The following is a 15,387-nucleotide window of genomic DNA, read 5'->3' on the forward strand; positions in this document are numbered from 1 at the left end:
TTTAAGGTTAGAAATAATGAATAGTGCATAACAAATGAAACACGCTATGTAATAAATTGTTGGTTTGTACAAACTGCATTTCTGGAGTGAATATAGTGAAGGATTAGAAAAATGCAATAGGGTTTGTAAAAATGTGTGTTTGTGCACTGATGTACATTGTTTTGTTATATTGAGTATTTTTGCTTTTTAATGTTTGTTATGACCTGTTGTAAGTTGCCATAGAAAATTTTAATTGAAAGGCAGTATAAAAATGTTCCAAATAAATAAAAACTGAAAATGGAAATGGACTGCCTTCAAGTCGATTCCAACTTATGGCAACCCTATGAACAGGGTTTTCATGGTAAGCAGTATTCAGAGGTGATTTATCATTGCCTTTCTCTGAGGCTGGGAGGCAGTGACTAGTCCAAGGTCACCCAGTGAGCTTCATGGCTGTGTGGAGATTCGAACCCTGTTTTCCCAGGTCGTAGTCCAGCACCTTAACCACTACACCACACTAGCCCTCAAATAAAAACTACATCAGTGTAAATTAGTTCCAAAAGGGTTTTATATTGTGTCCTGATAGAAGTCTGTTATCAGTCAAATCTCTTGGGAAGTTTTAGTTTTAATACGAGTGTCTGTCTGCTCTTAACATGATTGAAATGCAATTTTCATTAGGCCAAAACATGGTGGAAAATACTGTGTGGGTCGGAGGATGAAATTTCGATCATGTAATACTGATTCATGTCCCAAAGGCAGAAAAGATTTTCGAGAGCAGCAGTGCTCTGAGTTTGATGGTAAACATTTCAACATCAATGGACTAACATCTACTGTGCGCTGGCTTCCGAAATACAGTGGCAGTAAGTAATCAGAAACTTTTATTTTTAACTAAATGTTAATTTTGAATAACGTTTCACAAGTGACAAAAACTTACTTGCCTTTTTTCTCCCCCACCAGTTTCTATGAAGGACCGCTGTAAGCTTTTTTGCCGTGTTTCTGGCACAACATCTTACTATCAGCTGAAAGACAGAGTTGTTGATGGTACTGCATGTGGAACAGACACTCATGACATATGTGTTCAAGGCTTATGCAGGGTAATTAATTTCACTGTGGTGATTCTATATAAACAATACAAATCCTGTTGGAAATTGTCTTAAGAATGACAAAGAGTCTTGTGGCGCCTTGAAGTGCTTTTTAGCACGAGCTGCAGTATACTATAAATTATAGTCCATTACATGGCTGAAGTTTTATCAGATGCATGAAGTGTTATCTTGAGTCGCAGCAGATATATAGGCTTCAGGATGCCTCATGGGAAACTATTCATAATTGAAATTAAATAAGTAATACATGATTGGGAGGTGGAATTGTAAACAGTGGAAGGTTGAAATGAAAGGAAATGTAAAAAAGTACAGACCATGAAAAAAATTAATGACATCCTGGCATTGGTATTAAGTGAAATGTTGTCCACAAAATTGTATGCCACAATAAATTTCATAAGATGCTTCCAAATGGGACACAAGCTTTTTGCAGCGTCCACATTGGCATCATCAAAATGCCAGCCTATACTTCTTTGTATATTAAATTTGGATTTACCCCCTACTATATCCGATTAGTAAAAATAACCTGTTGTACATCTGCAATCACTGCTGGTGTGTGTGGTGACATTTTGTTGGGTGGCTTTTATTGCCACACCCCCATTTCCATTTGCTCCTCATCTGAGCACAACCTAGCCAATTGGTCCCGGCAGCCCCCAAATACCAAATGAAAGACACTTATTTCCACTGATTGCCGTATGCTGAAAGCATGCCCAGTTCAAAGGAGGTATTCTCTCATGATGTCTGTACAGCAATCATGCGGAATTGTGTTGGAGACCGTAAGAACTGAATGTACATCAGGCTTTTAATTAAAAAATATTATTTATTAAAATGGAGGTCTTGTACAAGACCTCTACCACTCTTGGCAAGCCTTATACAAGTCAGGTAAGTAACACGCACAAGATCTCAGTATTATTTCTTTTAATTGAAATAGATATTTGACCTACCACAAAAATTACAAGCTTCCATATTGTCCATTGTGCAATATGATAACTAAGGGTGGTAATGTTTACTCTTGTGCACTTCCTGTGATTTTTTTAAGGTGCACATGCACAGGTACAGAAAGACCTGTGCATATGCCCAAAATGTAGAAAAGTAATGGAGGGTGGTGAAGGACTGATTGAGGGGAGGGACAAAAAAACAGCTGGGATATATTCCATCAACCTCAGCTCATTGGTGTGGACAGCAAGCCACGGTATAGCAGTTAATATTCATGACTGAACAAATAGGAATGTGTTGACGCTAACGTGCCAAATACACAGAAAACTTCTTATATTTAAGACCTGTTTGTAATATAAGCCCCTGTCAGGCAGCACCCATAGTTTTTAAGGTGCCCCAAAACCTTTTGTTGTTTTTGCTGCAACAGACTAAAACAGATACCTTTCTAGAAATTGCCTAATGTTCTCAGAACTGATTGTTGAAACAGTGTATTGTCCTGATTCACTTAAGAGTGGAATCCAGTGACCATGTTAGTCATATGATTAGTATAATTATCTCATGATAACAAAGTCATATGAAGCCAACATATCATTAATCAACATGTAATGAAAAAGTTTCACCTCTTACAAAGATTAGCCAATAATTGAAGGAAAGATCTTATTCCATTGCATTGTCACAGTACTAATCCTTTACTGAAACATAGTTTGGTGATTGGGAGTGTCCCACTTAGTCCTCCACCTCCATTCTTCCCACTTATGCACACATTTTCCTTTCAGATTTTGAGATACCTGTGTTACGTCTGCACTATGGTTTTTCTGCTGAGGTGTTAGCATCAAACTTGTCTAAAGCCATGGCCAGAAGTGGGTTTGCAAATTTTGGTTTGAGCTAACTACAGCTAGTGAAAGTGTGGGTGCTGATGTAATGCTTGCAGTATTACTAAAATTGAAAGGGAGGAGGGAATGCCTTCAGGGGAAGTGAGGACAAGGGAGAGAAATGGGGAAAAAGTGTGGCCATTCCTGGTTGCCATATTATGATTTGGTGATTTGGCAGTAATAATAATAATAATAATAATAATAATAATAATAATAATAAAATTTTATTTGTGAGTCGCCTATCTGTCCGAATTAACAGACACTCTAGGCGACGTACAATAACATAATAAAATACAGTATACAAATCACCAAAATCACAGTCAACAATTAATCTAAAACCAGCCATCCAATTAATACATTATAAAACTAATCCACCCCAACAATCCTGTAGGCCTGCCTGAATAGCCAGGTCTTCAAGGCTCGACGAAACGTCATCAGGGAGGAGGCATGTTGAAGGTCAAAAAGAAGGGAATTCCAGAGGGTGGGGGCCACAATCGAGAATGCCCTCTCTCTGGTCTGCACCAGCCTGGCTGTTTTGACTGGTGGGACCGAGAGGAGGTCTTGTGTGGCTGATCTCGTCAGGTGGCATAATTGGTGATGCTGGAGGCGTTCCTTCAGATAAACTGGGCTGAAACCGTATAGGGCTTTAAAGGTCAGCACCAACACCTTGAATTGGGCCCGGTAAACCACTGGTAGCCAGTGTAGATCGACTAACACCGGAGTGATATGATCATGGCGACGGCTATGCTTAATCAAGCGTGCCGCCGCATTCTGTACCAGCTGTAATTTCCGGACCGTTTTCAAGGGTAACCCCACGTAGAGCGCATTACAGTAGTCTAAGCGAGAGGACACCAGGGCATGTATCACCCGTGGGAGCAGATGAACAGGAAGGTAGGGTCGCAGCCTCTGTATCAGATGTAATTGATACCAAGCTGCCCGGCTCACTGCCGAAACCTGAGCCTCCATGGACAGCTGGGAGTCAAGAATGACCTTGGATCCTTCTCACCCCGTTGAGCACCAAGTCTATATCTCCCAACCTTCTCTTGTCTCCCACGAGCAACACCTCAGTCTTGTTGGGGTTTAGTTTCAGCCTGTTCTCTCCCATCCATCCACTTACAGATTCCAGGCACTTGGACATGGTGTTCACAGCCAACTCTGGTGAGGACTTAAATGAGAGGTAGAGCTGAGTGTCATCCGCATATTGGTGACACTGCAGCCCAAAACTCCTGATGATGGCTCACAGCGGTGAATAGCTGATGTTGAATAGCATGGGGGAGAGGATAGAACCATGTGGGACTCCACAATTGAGAGGCCAAGGGTCTGAAACCTCATCCCCCAATGCCACCCGTTGATGCCTATCTGACAGATAGGAACGGAACCACCGTAAAACAGTGCCCCCTATTCCTAATCCCTCCAGGCGATTTAAGAGGATACTGTGGTCAACGGTATCGAAAGCCGCTGAGAGATCCAGGAGGACGAGGAAGGTATACTCTCCCCTATCCAGCGCCCTCCTCATATCATCCAGCAGGGCGACCAAGGCTGTTTCAGTTCCATGTCCAGTCCTGAAGCCCGATTGGAATGGATCTAAATAATCTGCTTCATTCAAGTGTGTCTGTAACTGTTTGGCCACCACTCGCTCTATCACCTTGCCCAAGAATGGTAAATTAGAGACTGGGCGAAAGTTATTCAACTCTTGGGGATCCAAGGAGGACTTTTTCAAGATGGGCTTTATCACTGCCTCCTTGAGGGCTGATGGCATTGCACCCTCTTCCAAGGATGCATTTACCACTGCCTTGATCCCTTCGCCCAGTCTTTGTTTGTAGCTCATAATGAGCCACGAAGGGCAAGGATCAAGCAAACAGGTGGTTGGCTTCACAGTAAAGAACACCTTGTCCACTTCCTCAGCGGGAAGAGGCTGAAACCGATCCCACCGGACCGGAATGCAACTGGCCAACTCTGGCCCACTTCCTGTATCCACGGCATACGGAATCATGCTCTTCAGGCGCTCGATTTTATTGGCAAAGTGTTTAGAAAATATATCACAGGAGGCTTTAGAATACTCCATGGGTTCCTGAGCAACTGGACCGACCAGGCTTTGGACCACTTGGAACAACCTCCTGGGACAACACTCTGCCGACGCAATAGAGGCAGCAAAGAATTCCCTCTTTGTTGCCTTTGTTGCCACCTGGTAGGCAGCTATTGCTGCTCTAACCAGTGTCCGATCGTCTTCGGCGCAAGATTTCTGCCAAGTGTTTGTCTTAACTGACCCTGTGTGACTCAATTCTTAACAGTGTCTGAATCTAATGTAATGTGGTAATAAGTGAGCTGTGCCTAGCTTGTGTCAAGCTGGCTCGTCAATAAACTGAAGTACATCACAAAATCAGGTAGTAGTTTGGCTAGATTCCAAGCCCTTGCCCCAACTAACCACTCAGTTCCCCATCAATCCTCCAAACCCTATTTCATCCTCCTCCAGCACTTAGTAGCTGCAGTGATGATTTGGCAGTGGCAGGAGTAGTGACAACTTGCAGGGAGAGAGGAGGAAGGAAGAGAACTGAATTGACAGAAGACTTGAGTCATTATTTGAGCTTGGTAATGGGCTGGTTGAGGGCAAATAAACTGAATTTCAATCCTGATGAAATGGAGGCACTGTGGATAGATGTTTTTCTCTATTCCAGGAAGGAGGTATTAAACCTGTTTTGGATGGGGTACTCTATTCCCAAGGTTCTCAGCTTGGGAGTACTCCCTCATCCAGCATTGATGCTTGAGGCACATGTATCCTCAGTGGCACAGAGTGCTTTCCACGAGCTTAGGCTGGTGCACCAACTGCAACCTCTCCTGGATTTGGGCAATCTAGCAATGGAGATCACATTCTGGTAACATCCCGTTTAGACTATCAGAATGTGTTATACTTGCAGTTGCCCTTGAAGATGGTTTAGAAGCTGTAATTAATTTAAAATACAGCAGGCAGGACTTTGAGTAGGCCTGTCACTGGAACTTATCTCACCAGTTTTGAGAGATCTACACTAGTTGAGAACATAAGAAAAGCCTGCTGGATCAGGCCAATGGCCCATCTAGTCCAGCATCCTGTTCTCACAGTGGCCAACCAGATGCTCATGGGAAGCATGCAAGCAGGAGCAGTTCACTTCTGAGCCAATTCAAGGTGCTGGATTTGATGTTTAATAGACTTTCACAGCTTGGAACTGTTCTTCAGCCTTAGGTCACCAGATGTTGGTGGACTACAATTGCCATCATTCTTGGCCACTGGCTAAGAACGCTGGCGTTGTTGGAAGTTGTAGTTTGACAACATCTGGGGACCCAAGGTTGAAGAACAGTGCCTTAACGATTACCTTCTCCCATATCAACTTGCCCATTAAGATCTTCAACTGAGGCCTTCTCAGAATGCTACCACCATCATAGACTATGTCTGATTTTGGCAGGCTCATTAGTTTGGTCCCAGGCTATGATCTGAAGGCACATAAGGCCAGCTCCTTGCTGAAGCTAAGCAGGGTCAGGTCTGGTCAGTGCCTGGATGGGACCGCTTGGGAACCATATGTAAGCTGTCTTGAAAAGAAAGGTGGGGTATAAATGTAATAAATAAATAAATTAGTTTGGAAATCTTTTAGAGGCCGTAAAGCTAATCTTTATGGTAACACAATACCAAATGCATTTTAATTATAAGAATTGTTAAGTGATTTAAAACTTCTACTACTTGCTGTGTGAGAAAGGAAAGGTTAAAATGAGACAACTGAATTACCTGTAAATTGAACACTGTTGTATGGACTTAAAAACATTTTAACATGTTCCTCTAGCAAGCTGGCTGTGATCATGTCTTAAACTCCAAAGCGAGAATAGATAAATGTGGAATCTGTGGTGGTGATAATTCGTCATGTAGAACTGTTGCAGGTACTTTCAACAGCGTTCATTACGGTATGTTTCTTGATCTATTTGCAGTTTTTTCCCCACAGAATTAATCTGAGTTGTACAAGATTTATCCAGAAGGGTGCATGTGGAAGGAAAAACACAGCTTGTACAATTCATTTTACTGATATGTAACTTTAGAACAGATGTTTGCATAATAAGCTGTGTGACACTGACTTTTTTTTACGGCAAGCAGATTCTCAAGTTTGATTTTTCTTTGTTCAGTCAGCAGTGTTTTCCTATAGTAACCATTTCAAAATGAAAAAATAAATGTTGAATATTTGTTTTAAATCATTTCCCTACATTCCCCTATGCTGTCCACAAGGCTAGAAAGCTTTTCCTTTCAAAACAAGCCTGTATTTGTAAACCCATATATCACAATCTTACTATTTCTAAGAATATCTTAATTGTATTCCAACTATAGAAAGGAAGCTGTTGGAGTGTTACAAGGAAGCTTAGTCTAGTGCCATATATTTCATTGGTTTAAATCAGTAGTCTTCAACTTTTCCAGACCTGGGGATCCACCTTTAACCCAAACATGTTGCTGAGGACCCACTTCTTAATTTTTTACCATATGTTTGTGTGATGGTAGTGCTTCTATTGTGACCCACCTTAGACCAGGCTGCAACTGGTAATGGGTCCCAACCAGTAGATGAAGACCAGTGCTCTCATAGTTTATCTGAAGCTTCAAAACAACCGTACTGGTAATAACTGCATACTGTATTTTTATTTATTTATTTATTTATTCAGCTTCTATCCCGCCTGACTAGCAACAGCTTTCTGGGCGGCGAACATGAATATCATAAAATCACAAATGCAATAAAATCATGCAATACAATGCAACAAGTAGTATAAACAACACAAACTAAAATCAATACAACATTACCTAAAGTAAAAATTAACTTAAACTAAAATTAAATTAACAATACTGTAGGGCGGGGTAGTCAATTCTCATAATCCCAATGGTCCCAATGTTCAGGGATGACGGTAGCTGTATTTCACAATATCTAGAGGGCATCACATTTGCTATCCCTGCTATAGGGGCACATTTGTATGACAGCTGTGGCGTGCTGTGGGAAATACAAGAAGTAGCCTAGAATAGGCAGGTTCATTTTCTATCCAGGTAACTGCCGTGTAAACAGTAGGAAGACTGCCATTGAGGCTACACATCCAATACAATACAAGAATGTCCCCCACCCCTTTTTGAAATCTGCAACAAAATCACAGTGTAAGTCATGTGACCTTTCTTAGTCATGTGTAAAACTGCAGATGTTCTCAGACTAATATCCTGACATCCAGTGTCATATCTCTTGGTGGCAAACCTAAACATATTGGGTAACGTCTAATGTCGCATCCCTGGTCTACCCCTTCTCCTTCCCCAAGCCCTCCCTAAATGTGTACCAGAGGGTCCCCGAGAGCAAATTTGTGAGGTGCAAGGAGAGGAGGGGCAGGGAAAGTCCTATTGCACTAATGGAAGCCCATTCTACTAGCAGGCTGCCACCATTGGTTGTGTTACCCATTTACTTGAAATTAAATCTGGTGAAACTATTTCAGAGTTGTTATATCTTGGTTTGGGGTATTACATTACATTTGTTCCTTAATACTTCCCCTAATGTCTGAGATATTATATAATCAGATTAATAAATCCATCATAAATTGTTGTTATGCTGAAATAATTAAATTAAGAATTATTTTAAGTAATGAACTATTTCTTCAATACAGGCAAAGGACTATTGCTCAGAAGGTTGCCTTGTTTATTCTCATGGCCCCCAAGTTAAACTGAGCCTCATTAAAACAAAACTAAAGTGATACAGTTTGCTAGAGAAATCTGTAATATTAAATGTTTTGTTTCCCACTGTTATATTTTCACTTGTGAGATATGTAATCTTCTGATTTGTCTTGGATGTTATGGTCCCTGGTCCCTGATTAAGAGCATTAATAAACAACGAAGTTGTTATATATAGGGAATAGATGTTTTTTGTTACTCCTTAACAGTGATTATCTAGTGGTAACCTTCTGTTCTTGCAGGGATAGAAACAGCAACAAAAGTTGACCTAATTTCTTATGAAGTTTATCACTTATAAACATAATATTTCATAGAATTAATTTATGTATAATTGTATTCTAGGCTATAACATTGTAGTAAAAATTCCCATAGGAGCAACAAACCTTGACATACATCAGCACAGCTATTCAGGGAAGCCAGAAGATGACAATTATCTTGGTAAGGCATTTTAAGTAATCAGCTACTTACTTCCCCCCCAAGAACCCTAAAACACCACAGCCTTGCACACATTTGCATAATATCATTATATGAGCTACCTGGTTTAATTGCAGGTATCTTTGCCCTGTAGAGGTCAAATTAAATCTTAATTGAATCCTGGATTTTTTTTAAAAAACTGTTTCATATCTTAAGTCTCAAATGAAAATTAAAATCCCGTTTTCCTCTTAGTATGTTACCTGGGATACTTATGGCCTCTGATGTGATAACTGTCTGTGATCTGTCATCCATAAAACACGTTTGGAAATAGAGTTGCCAGGTTCCTGGCCTGAGACTGATGCTGTATCTTTAGGAGAAGAGAAAGTCAGCCAAGTGCAGGTGTTCTTGCAAGACTGTAATGGGAAGAACCACAAGGTGGAATTCTCCCTCCCCCCTCCACAACTTTTAAAGATACAGAAGACCTCTTGGTTGCCAGGCCTGGCCTCCAAGAGGTCTTCTGTATCTTTAAAAGTTTTGTTGCATTCACTGCACTCAGTCAGATGCAGACCTTTCCTGCACTTCACCCATCTTCTCTGAGCACCCATTACACATCCATGAGAAGGGGGCTCCATACAATAACTGGAAAGGGGGGCTGAACCAGTGGGCCTAGTCGCTGTAATCAGGTGTGCCACTGCCCCTTTCTCCTGGACATCTGATCATTGGCAAGGGTGTCTGTACCAGAAATGCCAGTGTCCTGATAGTGTATAAGGCTACACACAAACAACTGCTCATGCTTAGGCTTTTGAGATGCAGACATCTCAGTCAACATGAAGATGTCCAGGTGAAACAGGCAGTGGCATCTTCATAGGATTAAGATGTGAAAGGATGTGTGCTTCAGTGGATAATGCCTTTCTCATACAGTAGGGTCCCGCTTCTCAGCGTTCTGCTAATACGGCGCCAATAGGGCAATCAGTTGGAGGGGGGCTGGAGCTCCCCGCTCTCCAACTGATCTTGCCGGAGGAGGGGAAGATCAGCTGTAGAGCGCTACAGCTGATCTCTTCTGGTGCGATCAGACTTCCGCGCTTGATCTGATCGCTCTGGAGGAGGGGAAGATTAGCTGTAGCGCTCTACAGCTGATCTCCTCCAGCACGATCAGCGGGTTAGGTTCCAGATGCCTGCGCTACAGCTGATCTGCTTTTCGGCGGTTTTTGCTTTTTGGCAGGGGTCTGGAACCTAACCTGCCGTATGAGTGGGGCCCTACTGTACTGCTATTTTGTATTGGATATCATTACACTGAAACGTGTACAAATAATTATACAGTCATGAGAGTGGCTGTATACTATAGTCAGCATGGATTTTTCGCATTCCACAATGTTAAATTGAAAATATGCCCCCATGCCATTCTGATGCTTCCCATAAGCTCATTTCAAAACAAAACCTTACAAAACTTATAGTCCTGAACTCAGAAACGCTTGCTTAACAGCCCTCTAAATTTTCATGGCCATACACAAGACAGTCAGAGAGAATAGAGAGTTAAAAGTGTAAAAAGAGAGAGAGAGAAACCAGACGCCTTTTGGAGTTTTTTCTGTCAGAGTTTTCATAAATTGTTGAAATTAATTAAAAATCAGCCGTGTTCACAGAGTATCTGTAATCCTGTCACTGACCTTGCCCCATACTCTGACCTTCATCTTCTGCAGTTTAAAAGTTAAAAAAATGCCTGGCTGGTTTTTAATTAATTAAGACATGTAGCATTGAACTCAATGATAAGGCCTGGCATGCTCAATAAGAACCAACTGTCAGTGTTCTAAAAGCCAGACTCACAGCTGCTTGGCTTGCCTAATCAAGGGCTACACCCACAGGGCCAGTTCTAAAGGGCGGCCAGGTTGGGCACTGGCCCAACGGCCCCTGGAGCTACAGGGGGCCCCTCAACCACCCCTCTGCTCCCCTTCTGTGATCTGCGCCCCCCACATCCCTCCACGTCTCCCCACTTACCTGTCTACTGTGCCGTCAACAAAGATGGTGGCGGAGGCTTCATCCCCTTAGGGAAACCGCAGTCGCCATCTTCGTTAAGGGCAACAGTAAAAGACAGCAGACAGGTAGGTGGGGTGGGCTGCGAACGCACGCAAAAGCGAACTCACACACGCTGGGGCCCAGGGCAAGCTGATGCCTAGGGGCCCTGGCATTCCTGGAGCCGGCCCTGCACACCCACACCAGACCTTTATTTTGCTTGAGACAGTCATAGCTTCCCCCCCAAAGCATCCTGGGAAGTGTAGTTTATAAATGGTGCTGAGAGGAGACTCTTATTCCTCTGACAGAACTCCAATGGCTAGAGTGGTTTAACAGTCAGCCACTCTGATTGAATCTCTGTGAGGGAACGGGGCATCTCCTAGCAACTCTCAGCACCCTTCACTAACTACACTTCCCAGGATTCTTTGGGAGAAGCCATGATTGTCTAAAGGAAAATAAAGGCCTGGTGTGGATGTGGCCAGAGACAGCTTTGGTTTAAATTTGGGTGGGAGGCTATATGTGCCTGCTGTAGAATAAAAAGGTGGGGAAAACCCTGGAAAAGAATTACACTGTTCTCAGTGTTTCCCTTTTGGAAAGGAAAGAGCTTTCCCCCTCTGCCCAGTGCCCACCCATCCAATATCCTCCCCTTCCTCCATCCCCCTCCCCTTCCTGACCTGCAGTCAGCCCAAATAAGAGAAACAAGACGTGCTGTGCTGATCTTGTTTTAGCAGGGAGGAAGCAACAATATTAAAAGTTCATATAGTTCAGATAGTCACTTTAAATATGTTTCATTGCAACTTTAGTGAAGTTTCCTATTGTAAACCATTCTCTTTTGCTTCTGTTTCTGTGAATATGTGAAGTACAGCAACACTAAAAAAGAGCTCAAAAAACAATTGTGGAATAATGGCACTGACTGTTCTGCAGAATAGTTTCCAATGGACATGAGGAGTGTCTCAGTTTGCACAAGATAAAACAGTGGGAGGTGAAATACATTCTAGCAAAATTCTAGGTGTGCTCTATATTTTTAATTGACCATGCCCACCTTTCCTTAAATGGAGATGTTTAAGCATAGCAGGCTGAAACCATGCATCTTGGGCAGGCCAAGTTTGTTTTTTTCCAACAGCTGAAGTCATTGCTTAAGTAGCAACATATTGTAATCAGTCTGATTTTCCATCAAACTGCAGTTTCACATTCATCTGTTAATGCACCCAAAATAGAAATAGAGCATAACTTCCAGTTTGAAATACGAAAGGCTGTCTTTGCCATCATATGACATTGACCAATAAAAAGACTTTGACATTAAAAAAAATAAATTTGACACAGATTTCTACGATGAATAATGAGAGAAATATAATTTTCTAGGTTCCTCTGTAGAAACAGTAGTAACACAGAAAAGAAGCAAAATAAGATCAACAAACATTACAACAAACAAAAATGTAATTGTCCATCTTTGGAGATGGCAGGTGTTGCCACCACTCACCATATGTCCAGAAGCACATGTTACCAAATTCTTCCAAGCTACACAGGAAGTGGATTGGACTGTGAAAGACCAACCAAAATGGTGTTTGCATTTTTACAAATTTGTAGGGCAGTACAATATCTCAGAGAGGAGGTCAGGTCTCTGCTCCCCTGGGGCATTCACTATAGCTGCCCAAGTTCCCTGCTTTTTAAAGTTTGATAGAAATATCTGTTGGCTATAGGTACGTTCTTAAATAGCAATGATTTTTGCCTAATAATGAATAAAGATGAATGGAAGTGCATTGTTAATGACATTAAATTCATTGGGGGGCTTTAGAGGTCTTCATGGAAAATGTCAATTATCACAATGTTCAAAGTTGCATGTAAGTATGAAATAAAGATGCACTAATGATTATTGTATCTGTTAATATTGTTATAGCATTATCCAATACTCAAGGGAATTTTTTCCTGAATGGAAATTTTGTTGTAAACCTGTCTAAAAAAGAAATCAGTATGTATGGAGCTAATTTTGAGTACAGTGGTTCAAACAACTCTGTGGAGCGAATAAACAGTACTGGTCAGCTTGAAGAGGAGATTCTTTTGCAGGTGAACCTTTAATATTTTAATGAATTGTAAGCATTTACATTTTTTATACACCAGAAGTAAAGAAAAATCCATTGAAAAACAGTTTTTGAAAAATCTTTGTTTAGGTGTTGTGTGTGGGGAATTTGTACGACCCCGACATTCGTTATTCATTCAACATTCCTGTAGAAGAAGGGAATGATCTGTTTACATGGGACCCCTATGGTCTTTGGCAAGACTGCAACAAAATGTGTCAAGGTATTGTCATTTTCTTGGTTGACATGATTTTTTAAGATATTACAAAAGTTCTTGTTACCTGTCATAATACATTTATTTCTCTTTCAGCTTGCTGTGGTCTAATTATGGCAATATGCATATGCATGAAACATAGTTTTGTGTTGGTCAAAAGTTGGTAGGCTGGCTTCATAATTTTTAGCTTTATGGTTTCACTGTTAAAAACAAACAAATTCTAACTTTAAAAAATTTAAAACATGATCAGAAATTATATTTCTAGCTCTGTATTCCAAAAAGCATAGAAAAAGGCTCCCTTATTTATGAAATATCCATATACGAAAAATCTGTTGGATACATTGCACTTTGGAACTTAGTTATGAACATGACAACATTGACAATATCTGGAGCAACATATACAACAGCTGTGTTTCAGTGTTGCTCTAAACCACTACTGTGGCAAAAATGAACCACGGCTGAGCCTTTGGTTTTCACACTTCATGTCTCCTCCTCTGGCATAGCTGCAAAGAGATGGGCAGCTTTGCTGATTTTAATTAACTGCAGTATAGTATCTTGTCCAATCCTAAACTGTAATTAATGTTTGTTAACCATGGTTTGTTTAAACTTTATAACTCAGAGGTTGACATTATTTTGTTTCAAACAAACCATAGTTATGATTAACCGCATGTCAGATTCAAATAACATGACAAGCTGCATTTAATTGAAATGAAAGCGAAAGCTTTGGAACTGCTTATCGTAACTACCTCAGAAGAGCGAGGGCAGCATGAGAACACAAGACTTGCTGCATCTCATTCTTGTAATGGTAAACTACGGTGGAGCATAATATCCAAAGTGGGACAACATATGCTGTCAAATATTTAACTACTGGAAATTGGCACCTCCTTGAACATGCTGAAAGTCCATTGTGACCAGGGGATGCAAGAGCCCAAGTGCCTCCATTAATGACCTGGGCCAGGCTGTGCATTACAGGGAGAGGTAAATGTAGGGATCAAGCCTTTGCAGAAGCTGCAGCTTACTTTGAGCAATCTGACTGATGTTGGGATCTTCTCCTTTTTTGGCAATGTCACTTCTATGAAATGAACAAGGAAGGTAGATGGGGAGGAAACTAAAATGTTCATTGCAACATTTGATGAGATTGGGCTTGTTTTTAAATAAACACTGAAATGTCTCCTACCATCCTGTTTAAATGTTATGTTGAACTTTTTCTAAATATTCTGTTCAAGGTCTTCACAAGAGGAAGATTACATGCATACGAAGGAGTGATCACTTGGTAGTGTCTGACCAAAGATGTGAGCATTTAACACGTCCCACAGCTGTAACAGAACAGTGTAATATAGAATGTGAATTAAGGTAAAAAAATGGTTTCTAAATTAGGATTAACTCCAACTGCTCTACATTCTGGATTTACTTTTATGACTTTGAAGTGTGTTATCCACAAACTCATTTAATTCACTTTTGGACTTTTTATCCGATTTATTTAAGTGGTTATAAAATGTTGTGAGTTGGCGTTTTTTGAATTAAACCATTAAAAAGCAATAAATATCTTAATGTTTGTTTATTTGCTCTACATTTTACTTGAATACCTGAATAATTTAGGTTACCTTTACACACTAAAACATATTTAGTTTCATATAATAGTTTATACTTATAGGTGGCATAACACTGGCAAAAGTGAGTGTTCAACTCGGTGTGGCCCAGGGTTTCGATCTTTAGACATCCACTGTATGAAGTACTCTGTTTCAAAGGGACTGAGTGTTCCAGCAGATGATAAATACTGTGCTGATCAACAGAAACCACCAGTCCGAGAACCCTGTCATGGAGACTGTCTTCTAACAAGCTGGCATCACACAGGATGGTCAGAGGTACGAATCTAGAATCTTTCTATGATTAGTTTTTGCATTCACAGACGTGTTGTATATTTGCTGATAATTAATGGAATACTTCATTTGTGTGTATACTATTGGCCATTTTCAAGGATAAGCAATTAAAAAAACATTCAGATCTCAATAGTTGATAGAGCTGGAGAACAAGATGCTAAATATGTATCAATTGAAGTGTGTGTAGATGCAAACCTGTTCTTCTGTTCCTT

General features: G+C 40.9%; 1 protein-coding gene across 6 annotated transcripts in view; it reads left to right on the forward strand.

Annotated features, from left to right (window-relative positions):
• Positions 1–15,387, forward strand: part of ADAMTS20 (ADAM metallopeptidase with thrombospondin type 1 motif 20) — a 125,943-nt gene that overhangs the window by 60,621 nt on the left and 49,935 nt on the right. For 5 of the 6 annotated variants that reach the window (XM_061639924.1, XM_061639926.1, XM_061639921.1 and 2 more), the window contains exons 13-20: positions 655–836; positions 934–1,070; positions 6,691–6,808; positions 8,928–9,023; positions 12,904–13,070; positions 13,175–13,304; positions 14,522–14,648; positions 14,950–15,160. In XM_061639924.1, coding sequence (XP_061495908.1) covers positions 655–836; positions 934–1,070; positions 6,691–6,808; positions 8,928–9,023; positions 12,904–13,070; positions 13,175–13,304; positions 14,522–14,648; positions 14,950–15,160 — 1,168 coding nt within the window. The remainder of the gene's footprint in view (positions 1–654; positions 837–933; positions 1,071–6,690; positions 6,809–8,927; positions 9,024–12,903; positions 13,071–13,174; positions 13,305–14,521; positions 14,649–14,949; positions 15,161–15,387) is intronic. The other variant, XM_061639922.1, reaches the window with a different exon arrangement.

This window comes from Rhineura floridana, chromosome 8, assembly GCF_030035675.1.
Source record: "Rhineura floridana isolate rRhiFlo1 chromosome 8, rRhiFlo1.hap2, whole genome shotgun sequence".
NCBI classification, from domain to species: domain Eukaryota; kingdom Metazoa; phylum Chordata; class Lepidosauria; order Squamata; family Rhineuridae; genus Rhineura; species Rhineura floridana.